General features: G+C 33.4%; 3 protein-coding genes across 4 annotated transcripts; 2 read left to right on the top strand and 1 right to left on the bottom strand.

Moving 5' to 3' along the window:
- Positions 1-1,517: 1,517 nt before the first annotated feature.
- On the top strand, positions 1,518-4,917 carry arg (arginase). 2 transcript variants are annotated; one of them, XM_076130045.1, is made up of 7 exons: positions 1,518-1,558; positions 2,095-2,255; positions 2,612-2,800; positions 3,148-3,334; positions 3,585-3,695; positions 3,771-3,898; positions 4,123-4,913. In XM_076130045.1, exons 2-7 carry the CDS (start codon positions 2,111-2,113, stop codon positions 4,362-4,364), a joined length of 1,002 nt encoding a protein of 333 aa, XP_075986160.1. In that variant the 5' UTR covers positions 1,518-1,558; positions 2,095-2,110; the 3' UTR covers positions 4,365-4,913. The 2 variants fall into 2 exon arrangements, with proteins under 2 accessions (XP_075986160.1, XP_075986169.1); XM_076130054.1 differs by lacking the exon at positions 1,518-1,558 and having other exon boundaries at positions 2,055-2,255; positions 4,123-4,917.
- A 734-nt stretch (positions 4,918-5,651) lies between these two features.
- On the bottom strand, positions 5,652-11,633 carry LOC142983148 (cytoplasmic 60S subunit biogenesis factor ZNF622). The gene is made up of 6 exons (XM_076130020.1): positions 10,998-11,633; positions 10,460-10,660; positions 9,411-9,565; positions 8,921-9,067; positions 8,187-8,315; positions 5,652-7,803 (listed from the first exon to the last, which is right to left on the bottom strand). The coding sequence occupies exons 1-6, from the start codon at positions 11,463-11,465 to the stop codon at positions 7,692-7,694; spliced, it is 1,212 nt and encodes a 403-aa protein (XP_075986135.1). The 5' UTR covers positions 11,466-11,633; the 3' UTR covers positions 5,652-7,691.
- Positions 11,634-12,091: 458 nt separating this feature from the next.
- On the top strand, positions 12,092-15,246 carry LOC142983141 (uncharacterized). Its single transcript, XM_076130008.1, has 3 exons — positions 12,092-12,353; positions 12,498-12,665; positions 12,752-15,246. Exons 1-3 carry the CDS (start codon positions 12,304-12,306, stop codon positions 14,091-14,093), a joined length of 1,560 nt encoding a protein of 519 aa, XP_075986123.1. The 5' UTR covers positions 12,092-12,303; the 3' UTR covers positions 14,094-15,246.
- The last annotated feature ends 2,430 nt before the right edge of the window (positions 15,247-17,676 follow it).

Genomic DNA, 17,676 nt, shown 5'->3' with positions numbered 1-17,676 from the left:
AGCATGAAGACGCAACCAGGTTTATTTTTAGAACGTTATACAAAAAAACGTACCATTTTCGTGATATGACTTTTTCTGTCATCGTCCAGTTTAAAACACATACTTGTGAATTAATAGCTTCTAACTTTGTTTGCTCACAAAAGAATGTAATCCACATACGTAAGCATGCAAGAGATACAGAGATATTGGATTTATAAGAATCACGGATCAGCATAGACAATTACCAAACATATTTATTTTTCTTAAGTAATTTATTCCTCACGCGATGAACGCACCGAAGTCTTGTAAAAATGTCATTCTGTGCCAAAAAGAGATGTCATCTGGCAATCAATTCATAATTTTGGAGAAAATCATTTATTTTGAATATTCGAAGACTATACAAACATCAGATGTTCGTTGAATGAGTTTGCTATGGTTCGGACGTGGCGATATATCATAGTGATTACAGTCATAACCTTTGCATATCCGGGCTTGTCTAAAAAACCTGCCAAAGACTTCTTTGGACGCCTTTACAGCGAGACCTTTAAAACAACGGACCCAGCAGACTGGAGAATAATAGAAGCACTAGCGGAAAGACATCCGTACATCGTGGCCCTGTTGAACAGTATGAGAGATTACATATGCACGGGTAGCGTTATCAACAAACAATGCGTAGTGACGTCAGGCAACTGCGTAGCCTATGAACCTAAATTCGTGGCAGTAAACACAGCCGTATATAATAAAAGAGTTAATAAAAACACAGTATTCAAAGTATCCTCTGCTTTAATCCACGGAGACTACATGTTTGAACTGCAGACGGCAGATCCAAACGTTACTCGTATGCACAGCAATATCGGACTTGTTTTTGTCGATCGCCCTTTCTTGGAATTTTTTATTAATGTCGCCGAGCTAGGAAATTTCTTCGCATCGGAACTAAAAGATAAGAAACTGATAGCAATCGGGTATGGGAGTCTTGGGACAGGAAACGGAGTCGCTTTGCAATATCAGACGTATCAACAGGCAACGTGCATGAATCCGAAGTGGTATTATTGCGTTTGTGGCGTCGAACATACTTCAATGTTTAAAACGTATATTGTAGAGTTTGGTACAGGAGCACCCGTTCTTTTAGATTCTATAGTTGTTGGAATATCTGCTACTCCGTGTGGAACATTGTATCTGAAGAAATTGGGGGTGAAATATAACGTGTTCACTGTCATCGGACCATACTTACCGTGGATGGAAAAATCTATGTATACTCGTGCCGTGCCGGATGTACCGGTGCTTCGTAGTGCTGATCGAGGTGTATGTATACAGAGAAGTATGTTGTTGGAATACTGTTATATGTTAATAATGATTAGTAAAGTATTTTTCTGAACAAATACCATGTTTTATTTTAAGACACATATTACAAAAAAACTTGAATAAAAGTGAGCTAAGGTCAGAGTGTATGTGTGCAGACGTCACTTAGAGCGTGATTCGCTAATTTTCTATAGAAAATGACCATGAATTATGATTTAAATACAGGTACATAAGTGGAACGGTAAACAATTCAATACAGTCAATCAGGTCTCTTCTTTTAGTAAGTACACCATCACTTTTTTATGTCTTTTCTAATCTACTTACTTGAGATAATAACTTACAGAGTAAAATAAATATTATCTGCTATCTTTAAAAGACTGTAAAACTCGCACAGTGCAGAGAACTACAGAATCGAAATGATTTGAGTAAATAAAATGGTTCATTAATTAGGTATTATCACATAAACCGAACCTTATAGATATATGATAATCTAGCTATATGTGTAATTTAACATGAATGATGTCTAGCGTAGTAGCTTGAGAGATTTTATTTTTTCAATTAATAAAGAACACTCGTCACCTGCAATGTAGGTACCTACTACTTACTACCACAATAATTATCACCATCTTAATCAACATTGGAGATAATACATTTGTTTTGTCAAAGCTTATAATTAAAAAAACAGTTATTGCAACCTTTGACATCGGCACTCTATCGATAACGCGCCGTTTTAGTCAGAGAGTTATCTCTCAGCGTACGCGGACGAAATTGAACAATTCAGTTAAGAAATTTAACAACCAAAATGAATATTTGTAGGGTTTTTGTGCGAAATATGAGTCAAGGGAAGAAATGGCAGCCTTTGAAGAAGGTTGGGATCATTGGTGTGCCTTTTGAGAAAGGACAGACGAAGTACGGCGTCAGCGTGGCACCGGCTGCTTTACGATCAGCCGGTCTTTTAGAACAACTACAAGAAATTGGTGAGTATAACAAGATTGTATAGTACTTTTGATTAGAAATCAAGTGAAATGTGCATCTTAATTCATCATTATCGCTACAAAAACGTGCATGATGTAAACCTAAATAAAATTATGACATGCGCTGGATTTAATGTAAACAAACTATGTGAGTAAGTAGTGGAATTGGCAATCTACGATATTGTCGCTTAGTATCTGATAGGAAATTTGAGCTTAATTTGAAAGTACAAAATACTAACAAATATTGTCAAATATAAAATGTAAACCAGGTATTAGATCCTAGTTTCGTACAAGTGAGGAGGTAGTTCGTAAATTTGCCCATATTTTTTTAACAAGTACCTATGAAACATTTCTCTCAGACAACCTGGACGTGAAGGACTACGGTGACATCGAGACCACAGGCCCTGAGAAGAGCCTCGCAGTCAAGAACATGGAGCACTTGTCCATGGTGTCTGACTGCAACAGGAACCTGTCACAGCGGGTAACTGAGGTGCTGAGAGACGGTAGAGTCGCTGTCACTATTGGAGGAGATCACTCTATTGGCATCGGTAAGATATTTGTATTTATAAGAACTGCGCTCGTGCAACACAATGGTAGCTATTGTAGCACTTAAAATCAAAAAGATTCATATAGAATCAAATTAATAGAGATGATATATTATATTTGATTTTTGCGTGAAGGATAGGTAGGAATTTGTAGGTATAGTTAAATACAAAATAATAAATAAATACTAAACTTCTACCTAAAATCAATCACGCTTAAATTCTGGAGTAACTGATGCAAAAGAACTTGAACTTGGGTGAGAGGAACTTGGGAGACATGTGGACAGTTCCTGTCAGTAAAAAAAAGAAATAGCAAGCAAGCGACACTAAAGCTTCATATTTTTAAATTCCAGGCACAGTAGACGGGCACTACAAAGTAAACGAAGATATGATAGTGATCTGGGTGGACGCCCACGCAGACATCAATACTAACAAGACTTCAGGCTCTGGATCCGTGCACGGCATGCCCGTAGCACTTCTAGTCAAGGAGTTCTCGCATTACTGGCCCTTTCTACCCACTTGGGACTGGCAGAAATTATCGTAAGTCATTTGTTAAGTAACATAGGTCAGACCTTTGCTTTACTAAATTTATAAATCCACGCTTACTGCAAACAAGACGTCATGTAGTCAAAAATATCTGTAAAACTTCGAAAGAACAGACTTAATCTGTTACAGTAGACAATCTATGTGCGACAAAATTATCTTGAGTCTCAGCCTTCCTTTACGTCACACTAGAATACGATTAATGTAGTAGTTGTGTCTGTAATCAAATACGTGGATATTTCTGCAGGTTCTCCATAAAGAGCTTGGGATACATTGCTCTTCGTTCCGTAGACCACTACGAGAGGCTTGCCATTGAAAAATACAATGTTCCGTGCTTTGCCATGGAAGACGTCGATGAGTAAGTATCAACCGTAAGATTTTTCTTTTTAATTCAAAAGATCATGCACTATAAAATAATATGCTTGTTTTTTAGGCATGGAATTAAAAACTCAGTTCACCATGTACTGCAGAAGTTGGACCCAACAAACTCACGACCAATCCATGTGAGTTTCGACATTGACGCTTTGGACGCACTTGAAGCTCCTAGCACTGGAACTCCAGGTCGGTACCGTTTTATATCCTTTGACTCGATTTACTATCAGAACCGATATAATTCTCTCTTCTGATGTTGAGACTGTCAATCAAGTTTTTAAACCATTAAATTCCGTCCAAACTACAACGGCTAAATCTATACAATAACAACAGTTTTAAGAAACTCGTTTACTACTCTTTGGCGCTAAGATAAAGAGTCCCTTACTAAAATATACAATTTCCTACGATTTCAGTTCGCGGCGGACTGTCCTTGCGTGAAGCGATCCAACTGATGGAAATAGTGCATGGAACTGGCCGACTCCGAGCCGTGGACCTAGTCGAGATCAACCCAGCCATCGGTGATGAATGTGATAGAAAGCGGACCATTGAAGCTGGCATATGCCTTGTGAAGGCCGCACTCGGTTTCTCAAGAAAAGGATCAGCTCCTCCTGGAGTAAAAGATCTTCCTATACAAGACAATCAACCAAAAAATTAGCAAACTGTAGTGCGATGCGAACTCTACCATCGATCAACTGACACCTAATTTATTAATTAAGTCTGAACTCTAAATGTCGATTATGAAGCGTGTCTGCTAAGGCGGAAAGAACAAAAATGTGTCAATAGGATTAGGTAGAAAATACTCTTTTCTGCTTTTTAGAAGTACAATATTGGCAATTGACACAACTCCGTTTCTTCTCCGTTATGATTAACAAGCAGTTGGCGAACTAATCAATTTTGTTACCTGTTAGTTAATCGAGTGATGTGTAAATGTTCATGGATTATTCAGAAAATAATTAAACGGAAATCGATTGAATGAGATATTTACCATGTCTTGAATTTCTCTAAAATATGAGATAGCGATTACGAAAAAAAAACTCATTTCGCTCGACTACTTACGATTCTTAAAAAATTGTCAACGAACTGCCTAGTAATAAAAAGATAAAATATAAAATCTATTTTTATTATAGCTCGTGTATAAATCCCATACTAAATATCTACGTTTTAATCAACATTCTAAAACATTGGAATCGTAAAGAAAGTTTTACGAGTTTTCTTTTGATTAAAGCATCTTGTTGTTTGATTCCACAAATGTAGTCAACATGAAACTCATTTTGGTAAGATTTTTAACATTACAATATTTATGCTGTGATAAATATGCTATCAGTACCTACATAGAGAATTATGAAACTGATAGTTAATAAACTATCACAATCTAATCTGAAGCTCAGCAATTATTTATATAATAATAATTAACGCAATTTTGAACATTTACACCTTTCTTTTATACGTCTTTGTATCGAGCTAACAATTTTACTTAGGAGTTTTATATCTACTGCAGTAGCTATAATATATTTGAATACGCGGAATTATCACAACTTCCCGGCTTTCTTAGATTATAAGGTTCGTAGATAAAAATATTTTAATGTTTACAGTTTGTATCCGTAATCACTTTAGTCAACTGCTTGGAACGCCTACAAGACAATAACAAGATAGATGACGAAATAAAAAATGTAATCAGCAAGTACATCAATAAGATACCGGACATCGAGCCACAGTACGTAATACACAATGGCTTATCTAAAGTGATATCACGGTACTTTAAGGAGAAAATATCAGCATTCCCTCTGTACAAAATTAGTTTGAAGTTAGATAGAAACCCGGTGAAGATTCCATGGACTTTGGTGAACAAAGACGACACGCCTACAGCCAACAAGACAGACACCAAGAATATGAAAACTTATAAATATATCCCAAAGAAAAGTAAGGAATAAAACTACATCAGTTTGTTTCGTTCTTTTATTTCTATTGAACAGATTGACTCAGTACACCAGTCGTATATTCGTTACATATTTCATATTTACACAATGATCTAGTGATTTCAATAATAAAATCTATTTAGCATTGATGATATTAACAATTTTAGGATTAATCTGTTTGTAGGATAATTTATTGGTCTGATATAAACGTAATTTATCTAAGCTTCGATGTTGATGTCAAGTTGTTTAATCAAAATAGGTAACTTTTTTTAAACTATGAAAATTTCATGATCCCAGAAACACCTTGCTACTTAAATTAGTCGGACTTCATAAATTCCTGTAATGTAGAGCAATGTTTATTAACCTGTGGTCCGCAGCCTCTAGATAGCCCACGAACGTGTGTAAACAAAGGGATACGCAGCGTCGCAGCCGCACTTTAGCATTGGAAATAACTTTTTTTTTCCCAAGTAGAAACAGATAATAATTATTATGTTTATTCAAGGGGCCTTGAAATCGTGTTCGATATCATGTGCTCAAGGGGTCTGCGGACTGGAAAAGGTTAAAAACCACTGGTATAGAGATAAGTGATTATATTTAACAATGCAATTTTTATAATATAAAACGAACAAGTACCTAAAAAACAAGGCTATCGGCTTTCCTTATATGAAAGAAGCCCAGCTCCCTACAAGTCATGTATTGAATAGTTAACAAACAACTAAGTACCTACTAAGACTCATCTGGTGAAATGCCTCAAGGCATACTGAACACTTTAGAAATGAACAGAGTTACTTAAATAGTACATTTAGAACAGTTTCACAACTTATGGATAAGTCTCGGATAACCGACAGATAAGGTGAATGTATAAATTCTATCTGACAAACTGGCCGATACTTTATCATAAGGTATGATATTGACGCTTAATTTGTAATCCACTAGAATGGATTGGTGACTATTACACATCGGAAAATTGCATCACAATGTTGACGAATCGATTAAAACATTAAGTTCATTCAAATCTTAACAAGAGGCAGTTATAACGTGATGTCAAATGTCTTCAAAGATCGTACGACGTAAGTATAACTACGATATTGAATTTACACGGTATTAATTATTGTTATACATAATTGCATAATTGGCGCTCGGCACTATTTACCTCAGCGTTATATAAAGTCATTATGAAGACTTTACAGCACCTACTTTTATAAGTTAATAAAAAGATTGCACCAAAACGATATTTACTGTTTAACATTTATTTTAGCATAATTTGACTTCAAGAGATCCAAGAAATAATCTTAAAGGTTACGTTATAAAGTAATACAAGAAAGGAGGGTATTATGTACAACAGACACAGACAAATATAAAATATCAGTCAATTTAGTACTACCCTACAATCCGCAAAAATGCATAACTTTAAGCATTTAGGCACTGCTGACGTCAAATGATAAATAAAGGAACAAGTTCGTAATATACAGTCACTGGTTATATTATATTGAGCAAGCTAAAGAGTTGTACTAAGCAGCGTGTTTCGCTGATACAGTGTACTTGTGTACGAGAATTTAGTAGAGAGCGATGGAATGCACGGTTTCTCTTGAGTTTTATTAGGATATTGGTGTAGTAAAAGTAGCCGTAAGAACAGGCACACGTCCAATGCACAAATCTGCGAGTTAAGAACTAATTCTAGATGTTGTATTCCTCCGCCACCCGCGCATTGCATACAAGGCTCTTTACTAAGTTGTCGGACTATAAATAATCGCTATACTACCAGCAGTGCATAGCTAATGAAGCGATACACGAAGTACACAAATATTTACCCTCTTATTCATAAAAATATATGAAGTTATGAAAGCTTATAAAGTGTTTTGTTTCTTTCACTCCATAGCGAAATGAAAAAGAGAAAACATATTGTAGTAGTTTTTTAACTAAAATAGGTTTATAGTGTGTTTATGAATAAGAGGGTTAGTCTAAACCTCAATATCAATGGGCTATGTACCTTGTAAACAATAGATGCCCTGAATACAGCTATAAAATTTAAAATATAACAAAGAAGTAAAGGCGTGTCCTGGTTTCTAAAAGTTGACTTGTGCTCGGTAATGCTTCTGGAACTTGTTGGCTTTTAGAGACAGTTTCATCTGCCATTTAGCCTGAACTCGTTTCATGAAGTGAATGTCACGTGCTTTCCTGTAAATAATTTTTGTTGATTAGTTTCAAATGTTATTTGCTTTGCTCTGCCTGATTGAAGAGATAGGTTTGCTTTGGCCTTTTTAGATTTAATGAAGACCAAGAGAACCAAATACTTATCGTAGCTCAGTAAGAGTGCAGTTGTTAAAACACGTTAATCTGCTACTGTTCAATTTCGTATTAAAAAATAGGAGGATATACTCCTCAATATTTTCTTATTTAAGTAATTTCAAAATTCAAAACAAAGCAATCGGTTTTATTCAATTTACGTATATGTATAACACCACAGCTCGTAATCAAGGAAAAACATTACAATAACATAACTTATCAGCTATTGTCCCGTTAGTTAATAATATGTAATATATAATTATTAATATACTTACTTTGCAGCAACGGCCTGTTCCTTAGGTGCCCAGCCGAGGGCTTTATAAACACCTAGTAGCCTGTGTAACTTGCGATCTGATTTCTTTACTAAAGCCTGACTGTTGTGTGTTAAGTTCTGTTTGTAGTATCTGCAAATAAGGTACAAAAATAATCGAATATGGTGTCATATTTATCCTAAGCCATACATAGTAGTTACGGTCAAAATCCTTTGATTAAACGAATTGTTTTCGTAATAAGCTTGATTAATGTTATGCCTGCTATGAAGAGGCTAATAATTTTGTAAGAAATAAAAAATCTAATACTTGCGTGAGGAAACGTATAACGCGTATATGCACGCAAAGGATATAAGCAATACATCATTGAATTAGTACAAAGGTAATGGTTGCGTCAGAAAGGAATAACGTCTGAGTAGTAATTCAATAATGCATGAAATAATAAACAAAACAGTTTACTATCACACTAAAAACTGTAGTTGGAAATCAAAATACACAGAGTGTCTTATGAATACTAGAGAATAAACATATGTTTATATAATACTTGTTATTATTAAACTTTAGATTTAGAGATATACCTAGCTTAAACCCAAAAATGTTATAATCTGGAATCTACATTAAGTACAAAGGGATTTCTATTGTTCCATTAATAGCTGTAGTCAAATGATAATGGAGACTATTTTCTTGTACCTTTCTGGACATGTTTTCATTAGTTAATTTAACATGTTTAAAATACTTGCCTCATAAGTGAGCGATGACCAACAGTGACACCTGAGGGTAACACCAGCTGAACATCATCTCCCTCCAATGTTGCAGGTCCTTCCACTTCTTCGTCTACGTCCATGTTCTCTTCACCAGCATCCTTTTCATTGTCAGGGTATGAGGCACTGTAAGATAAATAATTTTGAAGTGTGTGTAAGCAGGTTTCATTTTTAGAAATTATGAAGTAGTTTGACATTAACAGTGCAATACTAATTGCACAATGTTTTGTAATCATTGAACCAAGTGCTTTTATAAAAATATCATTATAGTCACAATTTAACCGAAATGTTGGTTGAAATGCTTTAAAAACTGGAACACTTACAACTTTGCACAACCAAAACCATTTTTATAAAAGAATTGCAAACTAATTTGATGCTTATTCAGTGATTCATTGCCTTATATATCTATGTATTACTATATATTTACAATTAGTGCAATAGATGTGTATTTCATTATAGTAAAGTATACCTGTAATCATAATAGTCTGCATATTCTGCTAAGGCAAGTCCTTCATGCAACATTTTGCAATGTCCCTTGTCTATCATATGGGCCCTTGCAGCTTCCATAGAGTAGAAAGTCCGGCCAGCATCATTACACCAAAGGCACATGTAACCTTGTGATATCTGAAAGTTTTGAAGACAAAATAAATTAACTACATCGTAATATATTAGTGGCCTTACCCTTGTTTTCTGAGGTACATTTAGCGGTAATTTATGTATTCAATAGTGTTAAAATGCATATAAAAAAACATTATTGAATAGATAAACTACCGTTAAATGTACTCAGAAACCGAGGGTTAGTGGAGTAGTATTCAAGTAGACAGATATATGAGTATAAAAAAAAATGTTTGTGTAATTCAACATGGAAATAAAAGTGATTAACAGCCAGTTTCAAGATATACATTTAAATGTCAGATACACTTTTCTGTCATACATATAATTATACTGACAGATTTCTATCAAATAAGCTACCTGGTAGATATTTAGAAGTGATAAAATTTGACAGGTGAAAAGATGAGAAGAGAAAGAAAATAAATTATACCAACCCAGTTAAACATGTATCATAAGGTCAAGTCATACAAATACAGTAATAACCTGATAAGATATTGGCAGTTATAATGAACTATTGTTGTTACAAATAATGTTATTGTGTTTTGATTTCAACAAATATTTACACAGATGTCTAGTACAACATCTATAACTGTTCTTTGTTAATATTCCAGAAATGTTTCAACTGGTTGTTATTCTACCACCACCAAATGTAACAGCTAATAAATCTTATTGTGGTTGATGATGTTCAACACAATGGCCTCATCATATTTTAAGTCTATGGTTTATTAGTATTTGTAAACAGCCTCCTTTTGTTACCTTTAGGTTTTAAAAATTAAGTTGTAAGAAGTTTGTAAGGATCATACTCATACTATGTGGAGTTCTTTGGTCCCCACCTACCCCCATGGAAAAAGGGATAATATTATGAACATATGTTTGTATAGAAATAAAATAATAATTTCCACAAACCTTTTCTCCTAGGTACAGTAATAAATCCTTGATATTAACACAATATTCTACATCAGGTATGAAGAATGAATGGCTCTCTAACATGTGTTTGAGGTTCTTCACCATGTTTTTGCTGTGGTGTCCACAGAATAGACAATCTCTTGGCTTGATCAGAGAGTCACTGCCCTTAATGCGACATTCCTCCCACTCATCCGAATCAAGCTGAAAAAAGGATTTATTACTTCAGTTTTATAATCAACAACAAGATAGATGACAGTTGTCTTTTCACAAATTTTAATTAGTCATAAAAAAATTTATATGATGTTCCGAGGACTCTAACCTATAAAACCATGGACATCAACATAACCTATAACAATTGTGCAACATTTAAAAATTATAATTTACTTATTGTCATTATTTATAGATAATTAGTTACTGCTAATCTGCAGTGGCATCTATTATTGCGCAACAATTGAAAATTTTAACAATTGGATAATGTATGATTAAACCTTAAAAAATATATTTTAAGCACATATTGTAAATAAAACTGTTAGATTACCTCCTCAATATCTGAGTCTGTTTCAATGTCATCTTCATCGCCAGAGTCATTGGCATTGACTACAACAAACTTGCCTGGCTCATTGGAGCCTTTAGCACCAGGCTCTACCTTCACAAAACTGTCTGTATCTGATGGTCCACTGTGCTCCTCCTCCTGGTGCTCAGTTTCTACATACCTCTCCTCACTAAGCTTATGTTTCTTACTATTCAAGTGATTATTAAAAGCATTCTTTGTATTGAACAACTTGGAGCAATATTTGCAGTACTGTGATTCATCTCGATTCTCGTTTTGACTTAACTCTCTATGTTCTTTAGCACGCAGTTCGAACTCCTCTAGAGTTACAGGTGGTATCGAGGCGACTTTCCTTTTTAAATTATACCTGTGCCAGTCCTCTTTATAATGTTCACGCTGAAGTTCAGGCGTTTTGAACATCACCTGGCATGTTATACACGTAAAGCAGTCAGGCATGGTTACTACAAAAGATATCACAACGCTAAATGAACACGTATTAATTTTATAACAAAATTCGGTTAGCTTTTACAACGGAATAGAAGTAATAGCGATAAAAATGAACTGAAAATCAGGCAAGTACGTAGTATTTGTCTGATTTTGTCCTTTACTTTAGTGATGTCAGTACCTGACTGTTGACATTTATCTTGAGTAGATAGTTTTTTAGTAGATTATTACCAAGTTACCAATTAATCCAATTAATAAACTTGACAGTCAACGTATTACTGCGTAGGTAGTAGTTTATGATGTGCAATTTCATTTTTTAATTTGTTTTTTACATATGTTATCCAGCATTCGATGATTTTCAAAATTGTGAAAACTAAACATTTTATTCTTCGATCAAGAAGTTTTTTAGGTGCCAGTTATCAAAACCAAACTGATAAAAAGTGGGAAAAAATGTGCCGGGGCAACAGAGTTTTGGAGTGTTTTACTGTTATACGTTAAAGAGTACTTTTTTTCCCAGAGTTTTTAAACATTTGCTGTCCTTTCGCTTCTAGTATTTCGTTACAGCTAGTTTCGTCGCTGTCATTATTGTACATCACTACTATTGACGTCATCTGATGTTGACAGTTGACATGATTGACAGCAAGCAGTAAAGTACTTTTTAACAGTTTAACAGAAAACTGGTTGACCGACTCCCGCTCTACGTGAACTTTGTAAAAGTGTTATTAATAATCTAATATAAATAATCGAAAGTAGATAGGCGGCGTAAGCAGTGTCATTGTACTTTTAACGTGAAACAGATGTCCCACATTTTAAATTCATTTAAATACTAAGTACTTGTAGATAATTTAAAATGTTGGAAACAGAAGAAGTTGATGATGATTTCTTCACACCAGTTGCAGGGTAAGTTTGTTTTCTTTGGAGTTATTGCTCATTTGCTAGTTGCGACTATAACAAAGCGTTCACCAAACCAATAATTGCACCAATAAGTAGACTTTATATTTTTTTTAAGGAAGTATTAACAATTCAGAATTTTCTTTGTTTTAGTACTTCATTAGCATTTATATTCGGAAGCGCGTCTAAGAGCGAAGATAAAACTGAGAATGACTCTCTTAAGTATGTACCACCAAAGCCACAAAATATTGCTCCCATAAAAAAGGAGCAAATTAAAACCACTGAATGTGTTTTTGCATCTGCTCTTGTAGCCCATGAGTGGTAAGTAGTTACAAACATGAATTTTATCCTATTAGTTGTAATCAAATATAGTACATATATTATTATATTACTGTTATGTTTTTAAGGTGTGACAATGTCTACACTTCACGCGGGAAGCTAGGCTTTGCGATTATTAAGATACACAAAACTGGCGAGCACAATATTATACTTTATGACTCAAACAAAACTACTCTATCCAGCGCAAATATATCAACACGGTTAGAAGTAACTATAAAAAAGAACTGCTACATTTCATATTATGACAGTTCTAAAAAATATTGGAGTCTGTATGGTACACAAGAAGAAGCAAAGAAAATTGCAGAATTGCTAACAAGTTTGGGAGCAAATGTAAATTATGCTCCATACTCAGATAAAGGATATACACAACCTATTAATGCAGCAACTGAATCATTGAATTTTTCGTCTACAACACAATATGAACAGCAAAATAAGGAAAGTGATACAGATTCTGCCACTAACAAAAAAACCAAGGCTAGTCTCCTCACCCGCATGGCTAATCTGGGTCATTCATTACTGCCTTCTAAGCATGTACCAGCAGAAGTAAGCAGTGATTCCTCTGATGTTAATGATACTGACACTCAACTAAAATCCGTCAGACACAAACCAAGAAATAACTCCAAAAAGAATCAGTATGATCATTCTCTGTCTGAGCTCCAGCACCAGAGAATCATTGCAACAAAAATGGATACCGATAACAATGTTGCTCTGTATAACCAACAGTTTATGCCTCTAGTCAGTCAGGAGATGAACATGTTCATGTTAGAACAAAGGGTCAATAACTGTGAACTAAGAATGAGTTTAAATAGGATCAATGACAAAGTGGAGTCAGTCCTGCAACAGATTGACAATTTCGAACAACAAAACCCTAATGCTGTAATGACAAAGTTACTGGATGAGTACGAAAATAAAGTTAAACTTTACTTAGATTCAATGGAACAAGACAGGCTTGAGGGGAAAGAGATTGATAGTGCACCAAGTACTCCCAGCAAAGATGATGACATTGAAGTACTTAAAAGGAAAATATCTGAAATTAAGCAGGACAATGAGGACAAAGTAAATGAAATAACTAACTTACATGATGAAATGCAATTATTGAAAGACAAACATGCTCAAGACTTAGAAATCCAAGCCGGTAGGGAGAAAGAGATGCTCTCAGCAATTAAGAGGTTAGAAGATGAATTAAAGATGAAAAGTGATGAGCTGACAGATATGAAAGATAATATGTCTGCAAATACCAGTAATAATGAAGATATTGGAGAAAAAGTAAAAAATATTATGAATGAAACATTCCAAACTATATCAATAAACTTCGATAACAATGATCAATATACTGGTGAAACCATTAAAAAGATAATTGGAACAGTGATAAAGAAGATTACAATTCAGACATTGAATGGTTTAAAATAAATTAAACTTCCACTACATAGCAACTTAATCCATAGCAATTTTGAAATTCTAATAATATTATCTCATAGCATGCTTTCATTCCTAAATGGTAGACGTAATAAATAAATATAATTAAAATATATAATTTTTTTTGTGATACATTTTACCAATTCATGATTTTAGATATTAACAGATGAATTATTAAAAAAGTAGGTACACCGTAATGTCAGTTTTGACAATTTCTGGTTGTTTGTCAGTGATGTGATGTATTTATCTAGCTCAATCCGATTTTTCGGTTATGTTTGAATCGATTCCTGAAGTATGTATTTAAATTATGACAAGATATCTTTAAAAAAAATTAAACATATATATCATTATATTTATTGTGTAATTAGGGTATTACGATGTACTTCCTAAAGATGTCGCCAAACAACTTGAACGCGAGGTGGTGTTGGAGTCTCGATCCTTGATTATTGTTCGGATTTGGCGATTGAAGCGCAATAGCCCTCGCCATCGCGCCCTGCATTTTCTTCCAAGTGGACTATAAAAATCTCGTTATACCGTATCGAAATTGTTCAAGTAATTTGGTCGGCATCTTGATCATATAAAAGGAAACAGTATTATTTATTATAGTTGTAAATGGTTTAGTCTTAGATACTTAGTAATTATATTATACTAATTTACATTTTAAATGTCCATTTATATACGTAGAAATGTTACTAGACATTTTCATCATATGAGACAACTTGTATTTGATCTTTAGACAATAAGAATTGTAGAATAAGTATTTAAATCGGAAAGAAAAATCAGGAAAAGTGAGTGGCGGACATCCTATACGTTCCCGAAAGAATTGAAAGAGACTTGTAACCGCGTCGTATCTGCAAAACAGTACGGCGCGTGTTGACCGCTGATGAGGATTATCGTAAAAAATGATCTCTATTAAAATAATTTAAAACGCGCGTTGCGTTCTTTCAAGCTAACACTAAGTATTAAAAACCATTCCGAAGAAAGTATCATTACTTAATACTTGAATTATTAATAGCCAATGGATGTTGTAGCAATGTGCACATTGTATAATGTATTAAAAAATATTTATTGTAACAGTACCTACATACATAACACATATTCCCCTTATTGTGAATCCTGAATAAAGGCATAATATTTATTCGTGTAACTGGTGTTTTATTGAAGACAATAACATTGGTCACCCACAGTGAGTCACACCAACATTTTTATTAACACCTAACTCGTAAACGAAGAAATTTTATTTTCTTTCCATTTAAAAAAAAAATGTCTGAGATAAGAAACTATAAAGTGCAGTCTCCGCTGCAGAGTTTGACACGGCGAAACCTCGGGAAATATTCGCGACTTTAACTCGTATTTGATCGTGTTTGAGAAGTGGGTCACTAGGATAAGGATGTTTAGGAAATATTTTATTGTCTGTGTACCTAACTTAGCGGAAATACAAATTAAAATATGTACGTCAGGCTGGCCCGGCCCCATGGAATTTAATAATGAGATTGTTATCAATCCAATGTACCCGGGTATACTAATATATGTAACACCTTCATTTTCAATGTAACTCTTTTTAAAAGAAATTACGTGCACTTCTTAGTGGCCGGGCCAGCCTGACGTTTTCAGCCCGGCCACCTTGTTTCCCACTAATCTACAAAAAATACTGGCAATATTGTGCTACAGATGAAATGTACCCTATAATTTATGCATATGTAACACAAAATCGAATCCTAAAATGCAATAGCATACGAAATATTAGCGGTTGCAGGTGGCCGGGCTGAAATTATTTCGTTAATATAAAACAGTAAAACTGCAACACCTACCAAAAACTAATACCAGTACATAATGAGATATAGAGATATAGAATACATGTAACGCTTTCATTTTAAATTATAATACATATTTAGAAAGAATAATCACTTGAAATTATATTTCAGCCCGGCCACCTAAAAGCGGTAATATTCCCTAAAATCTTATGCCAATTTGTACAGTAAAACCTGATACAGCTATGAAATGAAAGTTACATTCGTTTCGTTTTAGTCGTATACCTTTAAGCCTTCTGTTTGACTAGATTATCAAAATCTGAGAAACTTGCCGAAGAGTGACTATCATTTATTAACTAATTTCAGGACATTTGGTTTGTTGAGTGAAACAAAATTGGTAATTGTCATATTTTTTTAATAATCATTTTTGAAATTAGTTAGACAACATTTGTACTTATATTAATTAGGTACTATAACAATTGTTAATTATAAATAATGTAAAAAAAGGTTACACATTGATAATAACACAGTTATCAAAAAATTATAGTAATATCAATATTACCTTAACATCGAACATTCATTCATTCAGAATATTAGAAGATAATTTTTGGTTAAATACTTATTATACCTTGGTAAAAAATCACAGATTTTCATAATGATTTTTACATCAACTTTGAATTTAAAGTTTTGAAAACTTTCAATTAAAATTATGCTAATATAATTATTAAAACAATTCTTTAATAAAGAGAGAACCATAGTTCTTTCAGTGGCAGCTAATGGAAATATAGCTATGTAGTATATATAATTTAACATAATATTAAAATCACAGCTAAAAATCACAATGTTAACTTGTATAATTAAACGTATGCTAATATAATAATCATTGCTAGCCTATATCTGGCATTTGTACTATAAGTATTTTGACTAATTCAAATTTAAATATATTGCTTATTAGAATTTTAGCTGTGATTTTAATATTATGTTAAATTATATATACTACATAGCTATATTTCCATTAGCTGCCACTGAAAGAACTATGGTTCTCTCTTTATTTAAGAATTGTTTTAATAATTATATTAGCATAATTTTAATTGAAAGTTTTCAAAACTTTAAATTCAAAGTTGATGTAAAAATCATTATGAAAATCTGTGATTTTTTACCAAGGTATAATAAGTATTTAACCAAAAATTATCTTCTAATATTCTGAATGAATGAATGTTCGATGTTAAGGTAATATTGATATTACTATAATTTTTTGATAACTGTGTTATTATCAAAGTGTAACCTTTTTTTACATTATTTATAATTAACAATTGTTATAGTACCTAATTAATATAAGTACAAATGTTGTCTAACTAATTTCAAAAATGATTATTAAAAAAATATGACAATTACCAATTTTGTTTCACTCAACAAACCAAATGTCCTGAAATTAGTTAATAAATGATAGTCACTCTTCGGCAAGTTTCTCAGATTTTGATAATCTAGTCAAACAGAAGGCTTAAAGGTATACGACTAAAACGAAACGAATGTAACTTTCATTTCATAGCTGTATCAGGTTTTACTGTACAAATTGGCATAAGATTTTAGGGAATATTACCGCTTTTAGGTGGCCGGGCTGAAATATAATTTCAAGTGATTATTCTTTCTAAATATGTATTATAATTTAAAATGAAAGCGTTACATGTATTCTATATCTCTATATCTCATTATGTACTGGTATTAGTTTTTGGTAGGTGTTGCAGTTTTACTGTTTTATATTAACGAAATAATTTCAGCCCGGCCACCTGCAACCGCTAATATTTCGTATGCTATTGCATTTTAGG

Source organism: Anticarsia gemmatalis, chromosome 2, assembly GCF_050436995.1.
Source record: "Anticarsia gemmatalis isolate Benzon Research Colony breed Stoneville strain chromosome 2, ilAntGemm2 primary, whole genome shotgun sequence".
Lineage (NCBI taxonomy): Eukaryota > Metazoa > Arthropoda > Insecta > Lepidoptera > Erebidae > Anticarsia > Anticarsia gemmatalis.
Note: the sequence above shows the minus strand (reverse complement) of the source record. Positions and strands in the feature narration are given on the sequence as shown.

Excerpts from the sequence above, each read along its gene's own strand:
- LOC142983148 (XM_076130020.1), bottom strand. The coding sequence starts at position 11,465 with ATGCCTGACTGCTTTACGTGTATAACATGCCAGGTGATGTTCAAAACG. Across the intron at positions 8,316-8,920 it reads GGTCATCGCTCACTTATGAG|ATACTACAAACAGAACTTAA; the intron begins GCAAGTATTTTA and ends CCTTATTTGCAG. Across the intron at positions 7,804-8,186 it reads GAACAGGCCGTTGCTGCAAA|GAAAGCACGTGACATTCACT; the intron begins GTAAGTATATTA and ends AATTATTTACAG.
- arg (XM_076130054.1), top strand. The coding sequence starts at position 2,081 with ATGAATATTTGTAGGGTTTTTGTGCGAAATATGAGTCAAGGGAAGAAA. Across the intron at positions 3,335-3,584 it reads TGGGACTGGCAGAAATTATC|GTTCTCCATAAAGAGCTTGG; the intron begins GTAAGTCATTTG and ends ATATTTCTGCAG. Across the intron at positions 3,899-4,122 it reads TCCTAGCACTGGAACTCCAG|TTCGCGGCGGACTGTCCTTG; the intron begins GTCGGTACCGTT and ends CTACGATTTCAG.
- LOC142983141 (XM_076130008.1), top strand. The coding sequence starts at position 12,304 with ATGTTGGAAACAGAAGAAGTTGATGATGATTTCTTCACACCAGTTGCA. Across the intron at positions 12,354-12,497 it reads TTCTTCACACCAGTTGCAGG|TACTTCATTAGCATTTATAT; the intron begins GTAAGTTTGTTT and ends TCTTTGTTTTAG. Across the intron at positions 12,666-12,751 it reads GCTCTTGTAGCCCATGAGTG|GTGTGACAATGTCTACACTT; the intron begins GTAAGTAGTTAC and ends TATGTTTTTAAG.